General features: G+C 42.9%; 1 protein-coding gene across 3 annotated transcripts in view; it reads left to right on the forward strand.

The window, feature by feature from the left end:
* Window positions 1-3,817: 3,817 nt before the first annotated feature.
* The window catches only part of UBE2E1 (ubiquitin conjugating enzyme E2 E1), a 73,033-nt gene continuing 57,093 nt past the window's right edge, over window positions 3,818-19,757 (forward strand). Inside the window, exons 1-3 of one of the 3 annotated variants that reach the window (XM_063922211.1) lie at window positions 3,818-3,876; window positions 4,116-4,338; window positions 14,619-14,669. In XM_063922211.1, coding sequence (XP_063778281.1) covers window positions 4,139-4,338; window positions 14,619-14,669 — 251 coding nt within the window. In that variant the 5' untranslated portion in view covers window positions 3,818-3,876; window positions 4,116-4,138. Of the gene's footprint in view, window positions 3,877-3,930; window positions 4,339-5,007; window positions 5,130-14,618; window positions 14,670-19,757 lie in introns of those variants that run through there. The other 2 variants (XM_063922209.1, XM_063922210.1) reach the window with 2 other exon arrangements.

Here is a 19,757-nt window from a genome sequence, read left to right on the forward strand (position 1 = left end):
CTATCGCTTCAAAAAATAGCCTTATCCGGAGTCCACCGTATAATGGATGGCAGGTGAGATGTCGAATCCTTTACATGTGGGTGGCTGTCTCTGGCCGGCCGGCACTTACTTGGTATGTCAACTCCTCCTTGCAGTAATTATGACAAACGCGTTTCTCCGCTTAGAGTCCCATCAGCGGCTTCATCAGTGTCTATATAGACACTCATGAAGCCGCTGATGGGACTCTAAGCGGAGAAACGCGTTTGTCATAATTACTGCGAGGAGTTGACATACCAAGTAAGTGCCGGACGGCCAGAGACAGCCACCCACATGTAAAGGATTCGACATCTCACCTGCCATCCATTATACGGTGGACTCCGGATAAGGCTATTTTTTGAAGCGATAGCCGGGAGAGGTATTCAAGTACATGTAAAGCTGTCAATTAATACAGAAATGATCCATCTTATGGCTCTGAAGAGCGGGGACTTTGAATAAGTATAAAGCTGGTAATAACATCTAACACCAGTTAAAAATATACGGAGAAACTCCGTGAAGAGACTGTATTACAAAGTGTATATGCAAAGAACCGCTATTTGAAGGAGGCTCGTTAAAAAGCTATACTGGCACTAAATTACAAATATCAGCTACTATTCTTAAGGACTGCAAGGCAAATGTTACAATTGTGATAATAGGGCCTTACGAGACTGCTCAGGTTAAGTGTATAGCTGCACGCTATTATATATAGTTGGGATTGTGCAATATTCTCTGGCTGGTAATATAAGATAGTAATATGGTATGAAATATGGTATGAATTATAGGAACCATATATTTTAATTATATCTAGTTAGAAATACTGTGTACCTGAATATTTTATATAGGTTATTAAAAGTATGATGTTGAGACAGTATGACTGATATAAAGCACAGTCTAATGGCCGTGAGGGAAAGCAAGGGTCTACCTGCTCTGTCCTGGCAGGAAATAAGAATAAAATAGAGAAAATTGCACATTTGAGAACGTATTGTCACCTTACATATTGAACCACCCTCATATATATATATTTTTTAACATATATTTTACCTGTTTTTAAACACATAGGCAGCCATTTAATGGAATGACCATTCTTTGCTTATCTAAACTGGTATTGTCAGTTACAGATATTTATTCACACACTAGTTTAATTGTCTACTCTAGATGTTATCAGTTTTGTTTGTTTTTCGCTAGGATACCATTTATTTTTTTACTTACAGACTAGAAACAACTGTACAGAATTAAGGGCACCATACACTAGAACGATATGCCTGAGGCTGAAGTCGGAGGTGATTTCCCTTGAACTCTCCCGGGAGCTTCCCGGGAGTGGTTCCATACGATTCCAAACGATTTGGTACATTTTGCTTGCGATATATCGTATACTATCCCAGCCATGCCTGCGGGAACAGACATATCACGAGTGCAGCACTAAAGGGCCTCATACACTAGAACGATAATTACCGATTTCATCCAATTTCGGGCATTCGGGCCGATATATCGGGGGAAATCTGACATTTTGGATGTGTTTCCGAACCGATCCACGTTCCCGTGAGGGTCGGATCGGCTCCCCTAGATCGTTAGTGCTGCACTCGTGATATGTCGGTTCCCGCAGATATGTCTGGGATCGCATACGATATATTGCATGCAAAATGTACCAAATCGTATGGAACCACTCCTGGGAAGCTCCCGGGAGAGTTCAAGGGAAATCGCCTCTGACTTCAGCCTCAGACATATTGTTGTAGTGTATGGGGCCCTTAACGGCCTAGGGTATCCGATCTGACACTCATGGGAACGCGTATCGGATCAGAAACACCTCCAAAATGCCCGAAACTGGCAGAAATCGTGCATTATCGTTCTAGTGTATGGGGCCCTTTAGTATGGTGTGCAGAGAATTTACTTTCTTTGTGAATGCTATGGGTCTAAAGCAGAGTTGCATACAGATCGACCATAATTGCTTCTGCAATGCATGTATGAAACAAAGGCCTAATTCAGACCTGATCGCAGCAGCAAAATTGTTCTCTAATGGGCAAAACCATGTGCACTGCAGGTGGGGCAGATATAACATGTGCAGAGAGAGTTAAGCTGGCCATACGCTTGTCCGATATGGCCACTTTTCATCCGATTCCGACGGATCGAGACGAAAAATTTGTGTAAAAATAAGTAGCCAAATCGGATGTGATTGACATCCGATCCAATGTCCCGTGCGCATCGGAGCTGTACGTCCGACCACCGACACGGGGCGGGCTCCGGCAGCGTGTAATGGGATTGCATGCAATACGTCACATGCAAAAGGACTGCATGTGATCCGGGCTGCTCAAGGGGCATCGGCTGCGATTTCTCCCGTAGGAGAAAGCGCAGTAATGTATAGGGACCTTTAGATTTGTATGGGTTATTTTGTTTCTGTGCAGAGTAAATACTGGCTGCTTTATTTTTACACTGCAATTTAGATTTCAGTTTGAACACACCCCACCCAAGTCTAACTTGCTCTGCACATGTTATATCTGCCCCACCTGCACTGCACATGGTTTTGCCCATTAGAGAACCATTTTGCTGCTGCGATCAGGTATGAATTAGGCCCTAAATGTGTATCAGGGCTTGTGTCAGCTCCACACCCAGAACATGTGATGTCAGAATGAGTAGAGCTGAGGGACAGGGCCACCTGGTCGTGGATGAAGCTGACCAACTTCAGATAGGCCAAATGCAGGTGCACAAAGGGAGCAACAGTGCCCCCCGCCATGCCTGCGCCAACACTCGACCACCACCAGTTATGGCCCTAATGTGGATTTTCACCCATATACAAAATTGTAAGCATCTATTCAGCCAAGTGCTGCTATCTGTACACTTCATTTCCTAGCCATCATCCTTATCACTGTGTACTTGTACCACCCCTATCCCTGGTGAAATCATCCGCCTGAAAACAGGCTTATTCATGCATATGCACAAATCTAAAAACCCCATAATTGTATTAACATGCCCTCACTAAACCTAAGGGGCTGATAAATTAGGCATCTATCAGGCCAATTCCCCGTTCTGCTGATGCCTGGGATCTGGTGATCAGCAAAATCCAACATGTTGTACAATCTCAATTCCGACCCAAAGATTATCGGGATTGGCGAGTCTAAGATTTTTAGCATGCTGGATTTTGCCAGTACCCCGAGAAATTGCTGCTCATCGGAGTACGCCATCGCCCGTTGGGTAACTGCCCTTAGATGCATGTTCTTCATTAGCCAATATGCAAATGTCCCATTACTACCAAATTATGCAACGGAGTTGCAGCTCCAGAGCATGTGCAAAAACACCCAAGATCAGCCCCTGCTATGTGTTTTATTGGCATACCAAACATACATTTTATTACTGACGCAAAGGAGTATTCAGTGCTCACATATTATGTATTCCTACTGTATAACAGACATGCCAAGTACTGTATTTACTTACTTGACATACCATTACACATGGAACACTACATATATTCATATTGCCATAGCATCCAGCTAGGCATACTATGCTAATTCTACAGTTTCTTGCCACATTGCTCGAAGAATGGTTAAAGGGCCACACTGAAAAATATAAATTTAAGATGGAAAATCTACAAATAACATGATAACTTATGGATGTTCAGAAAATGGGCTCACCGGTTATTTTGGATGGGGGTAGTTAGCACAGAAAGTAACTAGCATTAACTTATTCAGTTGTATACTGTCACATTCCTCCTTTAGCCTGCAGACCTAGACTAAATACTTTGAAGCCACTTTGATTCCTGCCAAAAACCTCCTCCCTACCGCCTCTCTTCTTGTAACCTTTTGGATCCTCCATTACATTTAAATCCCACATCCCCCTCCCCCTCACGGTGTATAGGAAGAGACTGTTGGGGTGAGTGAGTGGCTGCGGGCGCTGCATTGTGTGTGCATGTATGTAAGTGGGTGCAGGGGATACATGCAGCCAGGGAAGAGCTGCTGCCAGCAGTCTGGGCTGTGATAGCAGCGGGCACTGGGCAGATTGGTCTTGCAGCAGTCATTGCTGCTTGTTGTGTTTGGGGTGGGGGAAGGCTATTGCATCTGGTCACCCATCTCCTCCTCCTCCTCCCTCTCTCTCTCTCTGGCTTGGTGCAGGCTTGTGTGTGTGTGATCTCGCTATGTCGGATGACGATTCCAGGGCCAGCACCAGCTCATCTTCATCAACCTCCTCCAGCCAGCAGATAGACAGGGACACCGGCAGCCAGCACAGCAATAGCAGCAGCAACTCCAACAGCAGCAGCGGAGGCGGCACCAAGAAGAAGGACAGCAAAGTCAGCATGAGCAAGAACTCCAAACTCCTGTCCACCAGCGCCAAGAGGTAACGCTGCCGGGGGCACCCTGCTACCGGGGATGCCCTGCGTGTGCTGCCAGGCCGCTGCTGCTGCTGGCCCCCTCTGTCCTTGGCAGGCAGGTCCCAGGCCCGCCCGGCAGCGGAGGGGTAACCTGTGTGTGTGGCTTCCTGCAGACAAAGGCTGCTCCCATGTTACCACCACCGTCGCCGTGCTGCCGCCTGCGCCGGCACCACACTAAGGTGACTCCTTATCGGGGGTCTCGCTGGGACAATGGGGGCAGCTCCTGGAGCCGGTGACTGCGGGCGGCATAACAATAGACACGAAGTCTGCTTCCTCTTTGGGTCCCTGTCGGCACTCCGGGGTACATTGCCCCCACCCCCCCTTCACAGCGTTAGTGTTGCCCCTTACTCCCCCCGCCAGCGCCCCCCCCTCCTCCTCCGTGGAAAGGAAAGGGTGTCGTGCCTCCCGTCTCATTTGCATATCAGGGCGCCGCCCACGACGACTCATTTGCATGTTAGCTTTTTGGGGTCCCCGTGGAGCGCTGAGTCGTCACCCGCGGAGGATTCCCACGTGGGTGCCCCCAGCAGCGGTGCCCCCACAGGTGGGGCCGGGGCAGGCGGCAGCGCAGCCACTAGGAGGGGGGTTTTAACGGCAGCAGCGGCCATGTTGTGTGTCCCCCTCCCTTCTTCTCCGGTGTATCTGACGTTACCATGGAGGGCAGGGATCCCCTTGTGTGGGGCAGGAGACGGGGATTATTCGTACCCGTACTGACTGTGTTTGGAGAGAATTTTTTTTATCAGATAGTCCACAAAGCAAAGTCTGTGAGCAGGCAGCACCCACCTGTGCACTGTACCTGTATATGTGTGTGCTGCATGTGTACTCTACAGGGTTGGACTGGCCCACAGGGGTACAGGAGAAACCAGCGGTGGGGCCCACCTCCTCCTCTAGGGATCAGGTTTCAGACTGTGCACTTGAATTATACATTATAAATGTTACCTTATACTGCATATTACTATGGTGTATTTTCTATAGTGCATAGCTGCTGTTAGTGCATGCATGATAATGTTCCACATTAACAGCATTCATTTAATATATATATTATATACAGTATCTATATCAAAGGGCCCACACCATGCACTCTATAATAGTTAGCCAAGCCTCTGTGGCGGCTGGCGACACCCCTATTTGGCGACTGGTCACTCCCCAAAATATGGGCTCCTACCATTGCATTACGGCAGTGGGCCCTTCATACCCCAGTCCAACACTGGTACTGTACCTGTATATGTGTGTACTGTACCTATAATGTGTGTGTGCTACATGTTTACTGTATGTGTGTTTGTGCTACATGTGTACTGTGTGTGTGTGTTCTACATTATATAATATATATATATATATATATATATAGATGTGTGTGTGTGTGCTACATGTGTACTGTACCTATAATGTGCGTGTTACATGTGTACTGTACAAGTGTGTGTGTGTGTGTGTATATACAGGTGTGTGCGCGATACATGTATACCACATGTCATGGCAGGGTACGCTACATACGTACCTGTAGGATACACTGGACCCTCCCTCTTGTAAATGGGGCTATGTGTGCTCAGGGTCTATGTATACTCTCTGCAGCCTCTCATATTGACTTCTATCCCCCAGTTGCTGCTAAACCATATCCCATCCAGCCAAAAGGGCCATGTGTGACATGCTGCTCAACCGTAATCATTTTATATTTGTTGTTAGTTTGGAATTACATAGAAAAGAAAAGTTAATGGAAGGATGGCCTTCAAAAATATTGAATTAATAATTATACAATTATAAATCTAAACTAATGGTGCAAAGCTTATAACTACGACTTGTGTATAATGTATGAGCAGTGAAATATTAACCCTCTCATAGCAGACGCTGCTGCTGTGCGTAATATGACTGAGAATACTTCTGCACATCTCTTTTCAAAACTATTGTACCTCAGCGCCTGTGCACCCTATCTTGGTTTGGCGCTAACCTAGGACAGGCAGCCTGTGTAAGAAGTATTTTAAATTGGTTTCATGATTCTAAAGGGCCCTACACACTGGCCGATTTTTTGAAAGATATGAACGATCTCGTTCATAAATGAACGAGAACTCGTTCATATCTTTCAGTGTGGAGACTCCTGCGATAAACGATGCGCGGCCCCGCGCTCGTTCATCGCTGGTCTCCCGTCGGCTGTGCATGCAGGCCAATATGGACGATCTCGTCCATATTTGCCTGCACTTCAATGCAGCCGTGTGACGGGGGGAGTGAAGAAACTTCACTCCCCCCGTCACTGCCCCCCCCCGCCGCCGGGTCGCTCGTCGGCCGTATCCGCCGCCGGGCAGCTCGGCGGCGGGTCGGCCAGTGAGTAGGGCCCATAACTCTTAACTTCTTATTCCTTCTCTGTACAGAATACACATCTAATGGCTTAGCTGTAAAGTTGTATTGACCTTTAAAATGTAATTGTCTTTGTTCTCTCTGGACTCGATTCAGTTCAGTGTGAATTGAATGGCACCAAGAAGGAGCTCCGCAGCTATTCAATTCAGCATGCTGTTATGTTGGAGAATGCCGGTTCATGCGCCTTACACCAGTGACGTGGGGTGAGGCAGAGCCTTTCCTGTCATACTGAAGTTTGTGTCAGATTTTTGACTGTATAAAGTAAATTAAAAATACAAAGAATATGTTAGAAATAACTTCTTTGCATTATTCTAATAATTTTTATTGCCAAAACTCTGGAGTAAAAAGTCTATGGCAGGTGAGACAGTGCCTCACCTGTGTATATTTTCTGCACATCTCTGATCAAAACTCAGCAAATTTCCAGAAATTTATACTGCTGCACCTGTGTGTAATGCCCAGATGTACCCTTTGGCTCATATATTGCGTGTAAATATGGCTCTGGTGCTAGCCAGTGCCATTTAGCTCACCGCACGTCCCTACCTTAAACATGGTGTTTAGTTGCGAGAACCGGCATTCTCCGACGTAAATTCTTGGTGCGATGCTAAAGGGCAGAAAGCAGCATTGCACACCTAGTTTTGTCGGATTTCTGCTTGCACCCCAGGAGCAGTGCGAGAAGAAATCCTCTAGTCGTGCATAACATTGTGCTGAATTGAATAGCTCCTTCCCATCGCTATTCAATTCGCACTGAATTGTATCGAGCCCTTTGTTATAATAGTTGTATACGTAGTAAGTAGATATTTCTTATTATTTTCTATTATTTATATGGTGCCACAAATCTCCCGAACAATTGAACATAGTGAATGGTACATACAGCAAATTACAATGGCGATTAAACAGAACAAAACTGTTACAGAATACACAACTTGATGGCTATACATAAATAAAATCTGCACAATACATAATTTCTTAAGGTGTGTACACATGGTGAGTACACGCCTTTAGAGGGCTTGCTCACAAGAGCTTACATTAGCTGACCCTCACGGCATAAGCTGTAGCAGATCACCATATTATAAGACGCAGAAGGGAAAAGTATCTGTTACATTCAGGACAGTGCATCGTATAAAATAGTTCACACTAGTGAGATATGTGAAAACAAACTGATCAGCTGCTTTCTTAAAGGCAAAAGAGAATACCTAGTAAGGGGAGCTTGATATAATTGGCCTGATTCAGAGTCTTTAGGCGCTTTTCCAAGCAGATTATTGTTGTTGGCTGATTCAGAGTCGACCTTGCTAGGAGCAATGTTTTTTTCTCTGCATGTATCTAGGTCGCACAGAAGTGTGTGTCTTATGTGAGTGTCCCAGGCATGTCGCCAAAAGCGTTAGCGTACAAAGATGCTGAGCCGCAAATATGGGAGGCCATACTCGGATAGGAGAAACTGTACTTGCCATAGGGCCGGTGCAAGTTTGGATGGTGCATGTAAAGCAGTAGGACTGCACCTACAGACACTGGCAGTGGTGGTCTCAGTTCTTGCACATTCGGATGTGTGCTTCGGAAGTACTTCGTAGTGGCATTAGCATAAACACTCAGACGCAACTGCGGCAGAAGACGTGGCCACGCCTGCATATGACTCAGAATCGGCCCCAATGTATGGTTGTGTATATATGAAAAGGTGAATTACTGATATTTTACAAGGCATGACTTGAGAAGTTTAAGTCAAAGAAAACAATATTATTTTATTGAGAATTACTGATAGTTGCATAAAAGATGACGCTCAGTAGTCAGTTTACAAACACATGAACCTCGTGTGTTTGCGCACATGAATGACTAAAGCCCTATCTAAGGCTGGGTACACACTTGGCTATATGCACCTGATATATCATCCGATTCGGCGGATCGGACGATATACTGTGCACATCGTCCAGTGTGTATTCACTATATCGTTAACGATGCACGCTCCCGCGGGTCGTTAACTACGTACAATATCTTTAGTTTTCACCTTGAACTCTAAAGATATTGTACAAGACAGCATGCACCTGGATGTGGGTGCATGCTGTCACTGATGAGAAGTAAATGATATTCAGTGTGTATGAACGATATCGTTTTGCGGGCGGAATCCTGAATGATGGCACATCTGATGTGCCATCGGCAAGTGTGTACCCAGCCTAAGAGGTGTATTCAATTCAAGTCAGATTTCCAGACTTGGATTAACAGGAGTTTAAGGTCAAATCCAGATTCAACCTTTTCATTCATACTCCTGTTTAACCAACAAGTCAAAAAAATCTTACTTGTCGGAAAGCATGTGGATCAGCGGATTAGCCGCGGATCCACATGTTTTGTCTGATTTGCGGCCAAATCCGACAGGTTTTAGCCCCGTTTCCAACAATGTCAATCCGACTTTAAAAAAAAGTCGGATTGGCATTGTCGGGAGCTGTCAAATCCTGTTTGCTCCGACAAGCATTGAATACACCCCTAAGTGTCAATAGTTTTCACGGACACCCAAGGGGTGAGGAGATGTACCAACAGATTTGAGTATTAATAACCATGAAATTGGAGATCTACCAGTTGCATGGCAGAGAGTAAATCTGTGTTGTGGGTGTCTAAAGCTTACAATTACCTAGACTTTGCATATGAGCTGATGCACCCAGTATCACTATGAACTCTGGGCTGCATTCTTACTTCAACTACAGCATTAAAAAGATCAGTATTATTGAATAAAGAAAGAATAGTGTGTGCAGATTTTGTATAAGTGCAATAATATGTCTAGGCCTATCTGTGGTTTCTAATTTTTATGGGAATTTTGAGGCGGGTGGGGGTGGGGGGGGGGGATTTACTGTTTAGGCTCTTGCTTTATGGCTACTGAAAATTAATGAAAGTTTCTCTGAGCAAATAAGTGCGTTACAATTGTACTACGTGCATAGCCTCAAACTAGATTGGGTGTGAATAGCAAGTCTTCAGTTAACCTTTAACCTTTTATTTTGTATACATGTATACACAAGGAAGCACACTGACACTTGAAAAATATCAAATTAGAATATTTCTTTGTAATATACAAACACAATTTATTTTTTCAGTGGTCTTGCCATAGCAATAATGGATAACACTTCAGTAGCACAGAACATGTGGCCAAGGGATCGATCTGGTTATTGTTTTGATATGTTTGATGAAATGTGCCAGGTATTGGCCAATTGCACGTAAACAAATGACATACAGGGGGAATTATGGTATGGCATCCAATAATACAGGTAGTCTAGCACACAAAAATAAAGTATAGCACAAAATAAACTGGAATCCGTGGTGTTCGAAAATAAATGAACCATCTTCAATTTAGAATTATACGTTTCGGCATAGAGGAATAGTTATATAAAATGAATGATAACATTAAAACCCGCATAAACTTACCTCTCACAATTTCATTATCCATTGATGGCACAACTATCTCTAGCCCCCAAGTGCTATGTGTTGGAGTAATCCTTGACTCCTCCCTCTCCTTCAAACCACACATTCAGTACCTCTCAAAAACATCTCCAGGATCAGACCCTTTCTCACCCAGGATGCTACTAAGACCCTCATTCACTCACTGGTCATCTCCAGATTAGACTACTGCAATCTCCTATCTGGCCTCCCTCAAAAATGCCTCTCTCCACTTCAATCTATCCACAATGCTGCTGCCAGTCTCATCTTCCTCACCAAATGTACTAAATCCACATCCCCTTACTTGCAGGAACTTCACTGGCTACCTTTCTCATTCAGAATCCAATTCAAGCTTCTCACACTCGCCTACAAAGCCCTCACCCACTCTTCTCCCTCTTACATCTCTGACCTTATCTCTCTTTACATTCCCACTCGTCCTCTTCGCTCTGCTAATGCACGCCGTCTCTCCGGCCAACTGATTACCTCCTCCCCCTCCTACCTACAAGATTTTGCACGTGCTGCTCCCTATCTCTGGAATGTTCTACCTCTCCCCATCCGACTCTCTACAAAACTTCAAATGGGCTCTCAAGAACCACTTCTTCACCAAACCCAGCCTACTCTTCTCCTAACCCTCTTGTCTATGCTCACTGTCTACACCTTCTGTGACACTCCAGTCTGTTAGCCCCTCACCTTTTAGATTGTAAGCTCGCAAGAGCAGAGACTTCTTTCCTCATGTGCCTTTCCTTTTCTTACTTACACCATTTTATACTCCATGCTCCCTTTGATGGCACCTAACCCCGGGTTTTCTAAAGCTGTCCTATATTGTCTTGTACTGTAAGTGCTGATTCTTGTATGCTCATTTGTTTATGTACTGTGTAATGGGCGCTGCGGATCCCTTGTGGTGCCGTATAAATAAAGTATAATAATAATTAAAATGCATATATGCAGCAGGTATAGCAGTATGGACAAATTGTATAAAAAAATGTCTTGGAATGGAAGAAAGAAAACAATACAGTGCAGCAGGGAGGGGACATAAACCCAGAACCCATGAGGAAATGAAGGACAGGAAGTAATGGCCAGAAGATGCCATTATACCCAATAATGTGACCAGAGGTCATTAACTGACACAGGGCCTAATTCAGCATGGATCGTAAATGTGCGAAAAATCGCACAGCTATGATCCAATACACTGACATGCAGGGGGGGAAACCCAGCACAGCGCAAGTCCGCCCCGCTTGCCGGGTCCTGCCCCCCCCCCCCCCCCCAAACATGCGAAAGCAACGCACGTCGGCGTTTCTTTCGCATGTTCAGGGTAGCTCTCTGCTAGGCAGCCTGCTCCTCTAAGAATCTGTAAAAAATTCAGAATAAATATATAATTAAATAATAATTTTAGAACAGGGTAACCACCTGGCAGCCCATTTGCAATGTGCGTACACCCACTCAAATATTTACAAAAAAAAAATGTCTGATAATTAATTGTTTTTCCTGGTAGACACGGTACAAAGTAGAATAAATGCACTAGGTGAAGTAAGAAAAAACTAACAAAACAAGGGGGTATCAAGAATGATGTCCCTAAAGTAAAGGCAATAATGTGAGGTGTGTAGTAAATAGCAATAAAGTGAGTCACACAGTTTAAGGACAATTATGGTATATAATCTTGGTGAAGCATAGAATATGCAGTTCAGTATCACAAAAATAAACCAGTCACCCAAAATAAGAGTAGTCCATTGTAATGCAAAATACAAATATAATTGTAGGGTTAATGACTAAAATTGAAGCAATCGCCCGGAAGTAAAGCACACTAAAGTCAAATAAAGCAGGTAATGGATGACAGCACCTGTATTACAGTTCATCTTATACCTGTAGCTAAGTAGCATCAGTACGTTCAGGAGGAAAACAAAGCAAAGAACACCAGCAAACCCTTGGGTAAGTTATGCTCGCCAGGGTGTGTGGATGATCACAGTAAAGTGAACCCTAGATTAGTGTCCCAGGGTCCAGTGATTTGGAATAAATGTAGGGGTATTTTGCTGTCAAAAATAGTATGGTTGTTAAAGCAGTGCAGAGTGTGTATAAGGCCCTCAATCTTTATCAGGCTACTTGAAAGTTATAGCCTGGAGCAATTTAATTGCTGATATAAGCCGTCAGAAAAGTAACCAGATGCTATTATCTTGGATGGATCTCAAGTGGGTGAGCTGATCAGCCAATGAGATGAGGCCTTTCCTATTTGTGCACTAAAGGGGAGCCTTGTAAGAGGGTTAGATGCACGTTTCAGCAGGAGGCTTGTTCACTAATAACTTGTTTGAGTTAAATTCTTTTGTACACTTCACTTTGCACATCTAATCTACTTTGTGCTGTTTCTACTATCGAAACAATTATCTGGGACTACAATAGCAACATATTTTAAACTTGTTCTTTTTATGTATTTTAATCGTATTAAGAGATTTTAGAAGATTTTATTTTATTTACAGCTTAGATTATTGTAGACATCAGAGTTCCCCTTTTAGTTGGGGTCCCTCCACCTTTTCTCTTGTAGTATACAGTTTTCCGTACTCAACAGGTACGGATGGTGTAATGGTTAGCATTATTGCCTCACAATGAGGTCATGGCTTCGATTTCCACCATGGCCCTAACTGTGCGGAGTTTGTATATTCTCCCCGTTCTTGCGTGGGTTTCCACTGGGTACTCCGGTTTCCTCCCACAATCCAAAAATATACTGGTAGGGTAATTGGCTCCTGACAAAATGAACCCTAGTATGAATGTGTGTGCGTGTACATGTGATAGGGAATATAGATTGTAAGCTCCACTGGGGCAGGGACTGATGTGAATGGCCAAATATTCTCTGTAAAGCGCTGTGGAATATGTGTGCGCTATATAAATAACTGGTAGTAATAATAATACATACCCTAACTGAATATGTCAAGCTAGATATAATTGGTTATTGCAATCTAATTTGTCCCGTGATTACAGTGCAGTTAACAACCTCTTCTTGTCTTTTTTTATTTTATTTATTTATTTTTATTTGTACAAAGCAAAACATGTCTAATGAATTGAACTTTAAAGGCCCATACACACTTGACGATAAAATGAACGACGTCGTTCATTTCAGCCCTCATCAACGACGTCGCTCATTATATCGTCAAGTGTGTATGCATCCGACGACCACCGATGCGCGGCCCCGCGGGACGTTAACGACCCTCGCTTATCTGTGGAGCATGTATGCTCAATTTCCACTATGGTCGTTACCGACCAGAGACGTCGTTGAATGTGTATGGTATGAAAGACCAACGACCAAGCCACTGTTCACCAGCCCTGTTCCCAGCTCATTATTTTAATAAACTGTTCAGCTTGGATGCTTCAACGATGAATGGTCTTTGGTCTTTCGTCTTTGGTCTTTCGTCTTTGGTCGTTGGTAGTTTGTATGCTCATGTCGTTTGCTCAGCTGTTCAAGGGAAGTTCAAGGGAAGTCGTTAACGACGGTCGTTAACGATGTGTGCATCGTCAAGTGTGTATGGGCCTTTAGTTGTGTATGTGTGTGTGTATACCTGTATATAATAACTGTGCTATAAGCAAGATTCAAAACAATGTCACAAGCATACAATGGATTGTACATGTATTTCTCACATATGGGCAATTACAGCAAAATTATCATTGGAGTTTCCAGAATAAAAGTGATTATCTGGATTTAGCGGCATCCAGACTATTATTTTTTTTAACAGTGTCCTTGATGTTAGCAGCCTATATTCTGTTAATAGGTTTTACCACTTTCTAGTTGAGTTGAAATCATAAAGATGTAAAAAGAAAAGCAATAAATTAAAGCAAAAAATCTAAAAACTATTCCTGCAATTGTTAAAACATGACAAATGAAAACGCATAACAAAAAACCCCCCACAAGAAATCAACGCTATAGTTTTATTACAATTTCATCTAAAATGTTAATTTTCCTGCCTGTTATCAGAAATTTGTTTGCGTACCTCTGAACACTACAGCGAGTACCCCTTGAGAAACCACTGCCCTAATGCTGGGTACATATAGCATGATGTGTGTACCCAACCGATGACTGATGTAACGATACATTGGCTATTGCCTACACACTGAATGATGCATGGCGCCGCCAACGACATCATCCGATTGAGCAGCATGTATGCCTAATCTGTCAATACGGCACACTGGATGATTTGAACGATTTGTAATTCCAATCCATTGGAAATCGGCAAATTGTTCAAGATGTCATCTAGTGTGTACCCAGCTTAAGGTATCACTACTTGCCTCCTACTCAAAGGTGGCAATAAGGGACAAATGTTCATTGAGCCACAAAGGGACCACTGTTTGAAGTCTGTTATCCAGACATTCTCTTGCTGTTAGTTTTTATGATGGTTGAAACAATTGCAAGCCATTATTTGGTGAATATTGTTAACTGCTTGCTTACCTGAGTCAGTAGATCACTTGCTACACATTGTTTACACTATTCTTTTGTTTCTTTTATTTCCCACAGGATTCAGAAAGAACTGGCAGATATCACTCTGGATCCTCCCCCTAACTGCAGGTTAGTCACTGAGCCATTACTCTTCCTATCCAAATAACATATCCTGTGTGACCTTACTGTACTGTAGTTGCTTGAGATTAGATAGGAGTGCTGCACTTTTGAAAATGGTGAACTGTTAATTCCTTTTTTCTGTGTTTCACAAGGAAGAAGTAATAATGTAGAAGTGCATCTGGGCTCTTGTTTAATGCTATGCTGACATCATAGTATTAGTCTGTGGGGGGGAACTTAAGTGTTTGCTGTCAGTACTGAGTGCCTGATGGATCAATTCAATTGTTGTTCCATTCAGGCACGAACAGCTGCCGGTACTGGCATTGCTGCATGCAGCTCCCCTGCTGGCGAGCAGAAATGTGACCCGCAAACAAACAGCATTTTTTGTGTGTGTTTTGCTCAGAAGTTTGCTCAGGTTTAGCCGTTTTACGCGGCTAAATCCGCCAATGCAGGGCACGATCAATATCTTACAAAAAATTTAATATAAAAGGCAAACACCAGTCTCCCATCACTTTAGATGGAAGATTGGGCACGCATAAACAATTGAATTGCCCCCTATGTTTCACTCTTTTAAGATTACTTTGTGAAAGTGTTATCGTTGGCTCAAATGAATTGCTTAAACATGTAACGAATGTATTACCCTTCCATAATGTGGTGCCAAAAGTTTAATGGGGCATTGCTCTGTGATCCCTAGGGCGGTATCCTATTGAACTGGAGTGTTTTGCAATTCACTGATATTTTTTTGCGGGGTATACAATTAGATCTCCTGTACAAAAAAGTGCCTGTGAAACCTGTGTGTTTTCGCCGCCGAGGAAACGAAAAGCCGGCGCTTATCGGGGAATTTGTTTCACCTGCCTGTGGCAGGCTGGGACTGCAGTGAGGGCTGCTGGAAATCCGGGGCAGCACCATGACCCGCTTGCCACGGTGGTGGTCATGTGATGGGGGAGCCGGAGCTGTCTGCGTTTGGAGCTGTCAGGAGCCGGAACCCGGTGCAGATGGTAACACAAACCCGATAAGCCGCAGCTCGTACCATTTTAGTGGGGCTAATAGGATAGCCCTGGGCTGGGTGATATCATTTTGTTAATTGAATATCCCCCCTAGTGTTTGGTGGTGGTGTTCTGGTATGTCAAAAAGAGGTGATTTGTAGAAAAATTATTTAATACCAGTCAATTGGGGGAATCCCAAATCCATATTCTGTGACCCATTGTAAGGTCAAATCTTATTCATTGCATGCTGCAGTGTAAACACAATCTATTGGATTACTGACCTGCCTTCTTACATCCTCTATTGCGCAATGCATCCAGATACTTTTAATCTCCTTCTTTCTCGCTGACTTTAAGCACTTACACAGGGACAGTTTATTTCAAAGTTATGATGGATATACAGTAACTCCTAAAACATGGACTGTTCTTTCCATGGATTTTGTCTACAGAGTTTTCATTCAGCATTAAACATTGGTAATCTTTCTCGATATGTTTGTAGTCCAGTCAGTGCAGAGTGAGGAGAATGCAGCTTTATTCTTGACCTGTGTGTCACAGAAAACGCGCAACTAACACATTAAAACTATGCAGGTATACTTTAAATTTGTGTTCCATCTTAATCAAAATTGACTTTGTATTTAAACATTGCTTTATTTATTGATTCATTTATTTTATTACTATTTTTTGTTTTACTCCTTCTACCAGTTGTATGATCTTATCCTAATTAATTGGTTGATTTACATGTAATGGACTACTTGTTAGTTTAAGAAGTGCATGTGTGCATTTCATTTAGGAATTAAGAGTCTGCCTAAATTGAAGTCTTCCTGCACCTTTAGCTGTTCGTAATATGTTACATATAAAGATGGCACTGACTTAATTGAGATGTGAGACTAATAGGCCCTACACACTGGCAGATAATACTGAAAGATATGAACGATCTTGTTCATTAATGAACGAGATAACGTTCATATCTTTCAGTGTGGAGGCACCAGTGATAAACGATGCGTGGCCCCGCGCTCGTTCATCGCTGGTGCCCTGTTGCTTGTGTATGCAGGCCAATATGGACGAGATCGTCCATATTTGCATGCATTGCTATGGAGCTGGGTGACGGGGGGAGTAAAGAAACTTCACTGCCCCCCGCCGCCGGGTCGCCAGTCGGCCGTATCCGCCGTCGGGCAGCTCGGTGGGGGATCGCAAAGTGTCTAGGGCCCATAACTCTTAATTTCTGCAATTGCTGTCTGTTAGGACTGGACAAATCCCAATTGTGGATGGATCTCTGAAAACTAACAATTAACTGGGTCTGTGTTGTGTATGGACTTCTGTATGTGAATTCACACCCATCATTTTATTTTGTTGATCACCTAAATAAAAAGGAAACCTAGATCCTTTTTAATTTCAATTTACCCTCCTTCACAATTCTTAAATCTCATTCCCCACATTATATGTATTTTTGAAGTCTATGGAAAAGTTAACATTTTCCTAACAGTGTGTGTGTGTCGTGGTTTAATATACTATGGTATATTTTAAATGGGTTAAGTTGTAATTTTATCGTTTTGAGAAGGTTATGCTGTTTGTTTTGATTGTGTTTTACCTAATGCTGTATTGTGAGGCCCCTAAAGAAGTGCAGTGGCTGCTAATTATTGATTAGATTAGTATAAGTCATGCACAAAAATTTGGTCAGATAATATGCCATGCTTCTCTGACGGCCATAACGGGTAACGGCAATTAATTCCACTGCTGACTAGCTAGATCTCGTTGATGACCATCATAACTGCATTCACGTTCACTTAAGGTAGCCATATACTGTAATCACATTCCAACTGGAAAGTGATCCCATCAGTTATACTATAAAAAAAAATTTTTCCTTAACATTTACAGTCAAATGAATAAAAATTAGATTTTCGAGAATGTGAGATTTCTACAAAAAGTTTTTTTTTTGTTTTTTTTTTAGTAACCTCTTGTCACAGTGTCGCTAGTATGAGGTGTAGGAGTAGACAGCTCACCTCCTTGCTGATGCATTCCTCTATCTTTGCTAGCTTATGGGTGTGAGCATAGTGGCTCCCTGCTCATACAGGCTTTACAGCAAAGTCATTTCTTGTGTGGTGATGTTATGTAGTGTTGGCCACCAGACCATCTCTATTCCATAGTATGTTCTCTTTATTCAGCAACTCCTCAAGTACATTACTTGTTTTCAAAATGATTAATGAAAATATGTATATCCATGCTAGTACCTGTAATTACAAACATACTCCCTGTCTTTTATCATGCTCCTAATTAATTTACAGGCACTAGGCACATACCCAGCTGTTACACTCCACAAAATTTTACTCTGATTTAGATTCTCACTCGCACATAGGGATGATCAATCGGCGTTCCTGAATCAATATTCTGAGTCCATACGGGACCGGATCACCATATTTGAAGAGATACATAATACCTTGAGGAAATAGATACATTTTGGGTACTGTGAATGTGCAGCTGCTGTCTACAGTGGGTCCGCAGCTCAGGGCTGAGTGAGCGTTTGTGTTCTTGTTGTCTCCTGATAGGCTCTCTAAGCAGTTGAGAGAATCTCAGGATAGCCTAAAACGAATGAAGGAGAGAGCGGGGATGGGAAAGATCTATATTATAGCGGCAGAATTGTTTTGCATGCTCTATTGAGTGTACCATATCTGATGAAATCTCGCAACACATTGTACCAACACGTTGTACTGTATTATTGATAAATCCGAGATATCGATGCCCATCCCTACGGGATTTTATATGTCTTAACACTTTTTTTTGTTTTGTTTTATCGCAACTATACTTCTATGTACTTACTATATCCCTGCTCCGCATCTCGTTGCCACTGCTTTATGGGGTGATTCAATTGTTTGTGGGAGTTTAAAGCTATGGATTTGTTTTTAGCAGCCAGCCTCAAGGCTGCAAGTATTGTGGATTTCTGCTCTCTCCTGAGCTGAAAGCAGAAATCTATGATAAGTAGGGCTCCAGGGCTGGTCACAAGTGCTGAGCACGATAACTGTAGTTCGCCTGATGCTAAGCACGGGATAAGTGACTTAACTAGGTTATTGCCATGCATTTTTGCTCGAGGATGAAGCAGTCTTGACCAGCACGGAATAATTGACGGGCCCAGTGGAAAAGAGGCACATGCCACATCTACATGGATTTTGAATTTTTGCTGCCATCAAGTAGCTTCTGCGATCTAACGTCTATTCCACTAACTTCTAACATAGTGGCATGTGCCTATTTCTCACCAGCAGCAAAATTCAAATCCCTGGTATTATATTTCAAGACATATCTAGTTGAAAACATTGAACAGAACGACTCAGTAGTCTGGTGTTTTCTGTGCAACCAAGACCTGTGAGTGCCGTCCTATATACCTTGCATATGTGGGAGAGCCAGCATTCTATCTATCTATCTATCTATCTATCTATCTATCTATCTATCTATCTATCTATCTATCTATCTATCTATCTATCTATCTATCTATCTATCTATCTATCTATCTATCTATCTATCTATCTATCTATCTATCTATCTATCTATCTATCTATCTATCTATCTATCGTGTTCCAGATATCTTGGAGAACCAACCACAGATCTTCTAGGGATTTAGGCTTGCTCAAATCCTTCTGTCTCTTTTTAAATCATTTTAGATAGATTCGATTATGTTGAGATCGGTTCTCTGTGGGGGTCATATAATCACTTCCACGACTCCTTGTTTTTCTTTATTCTTTTACACTGAAGATAGTTTTTAATGACATTGGGTGTAGGGTTAGGGTCGTTGTTCTGCTGCAGAATAAATTTGGAGCCAATCAGACACCTCTCTGATAGTATTGCATGATGAATAAGTACCTGCCTGTATTTCTCAGCATTGCGGAAACTGTTAATACTGACCAAATCCCCAACTCCATTTGCTGAAATGCAGCCCCAAAATTGCAAGGAACCTCCACAATGCTTCACTGTTGCCTGTAGACACTCATTATTGTACAGCAAGCAAACTGTCTTCTGTTAATATTTCAAATTCTGACTCATTGGTCCAGAGCACCTGCTGCCATTTTTCTGCACCCCAGTTCCTGTGTTTTCATGCATAGTTGAGTCGCCTGGGTTTGCTTCCACATGT

Source organism: Pseudophryne corroboree, chromosome 5 (genome assembly GCF_028390025.1).
Source record: "Pseudophryne corroboree isolate aPseCor3 chromosome 5, aPseCor3.hap2, whole genome shotgun sequence".
Classification (NCBI taxonomy): Eukaryota; Metazoa; Chordata; class Amphibia; order Anura; family Myobatrachidae; genus Pseudophryne; species Pseudophryne corroboree.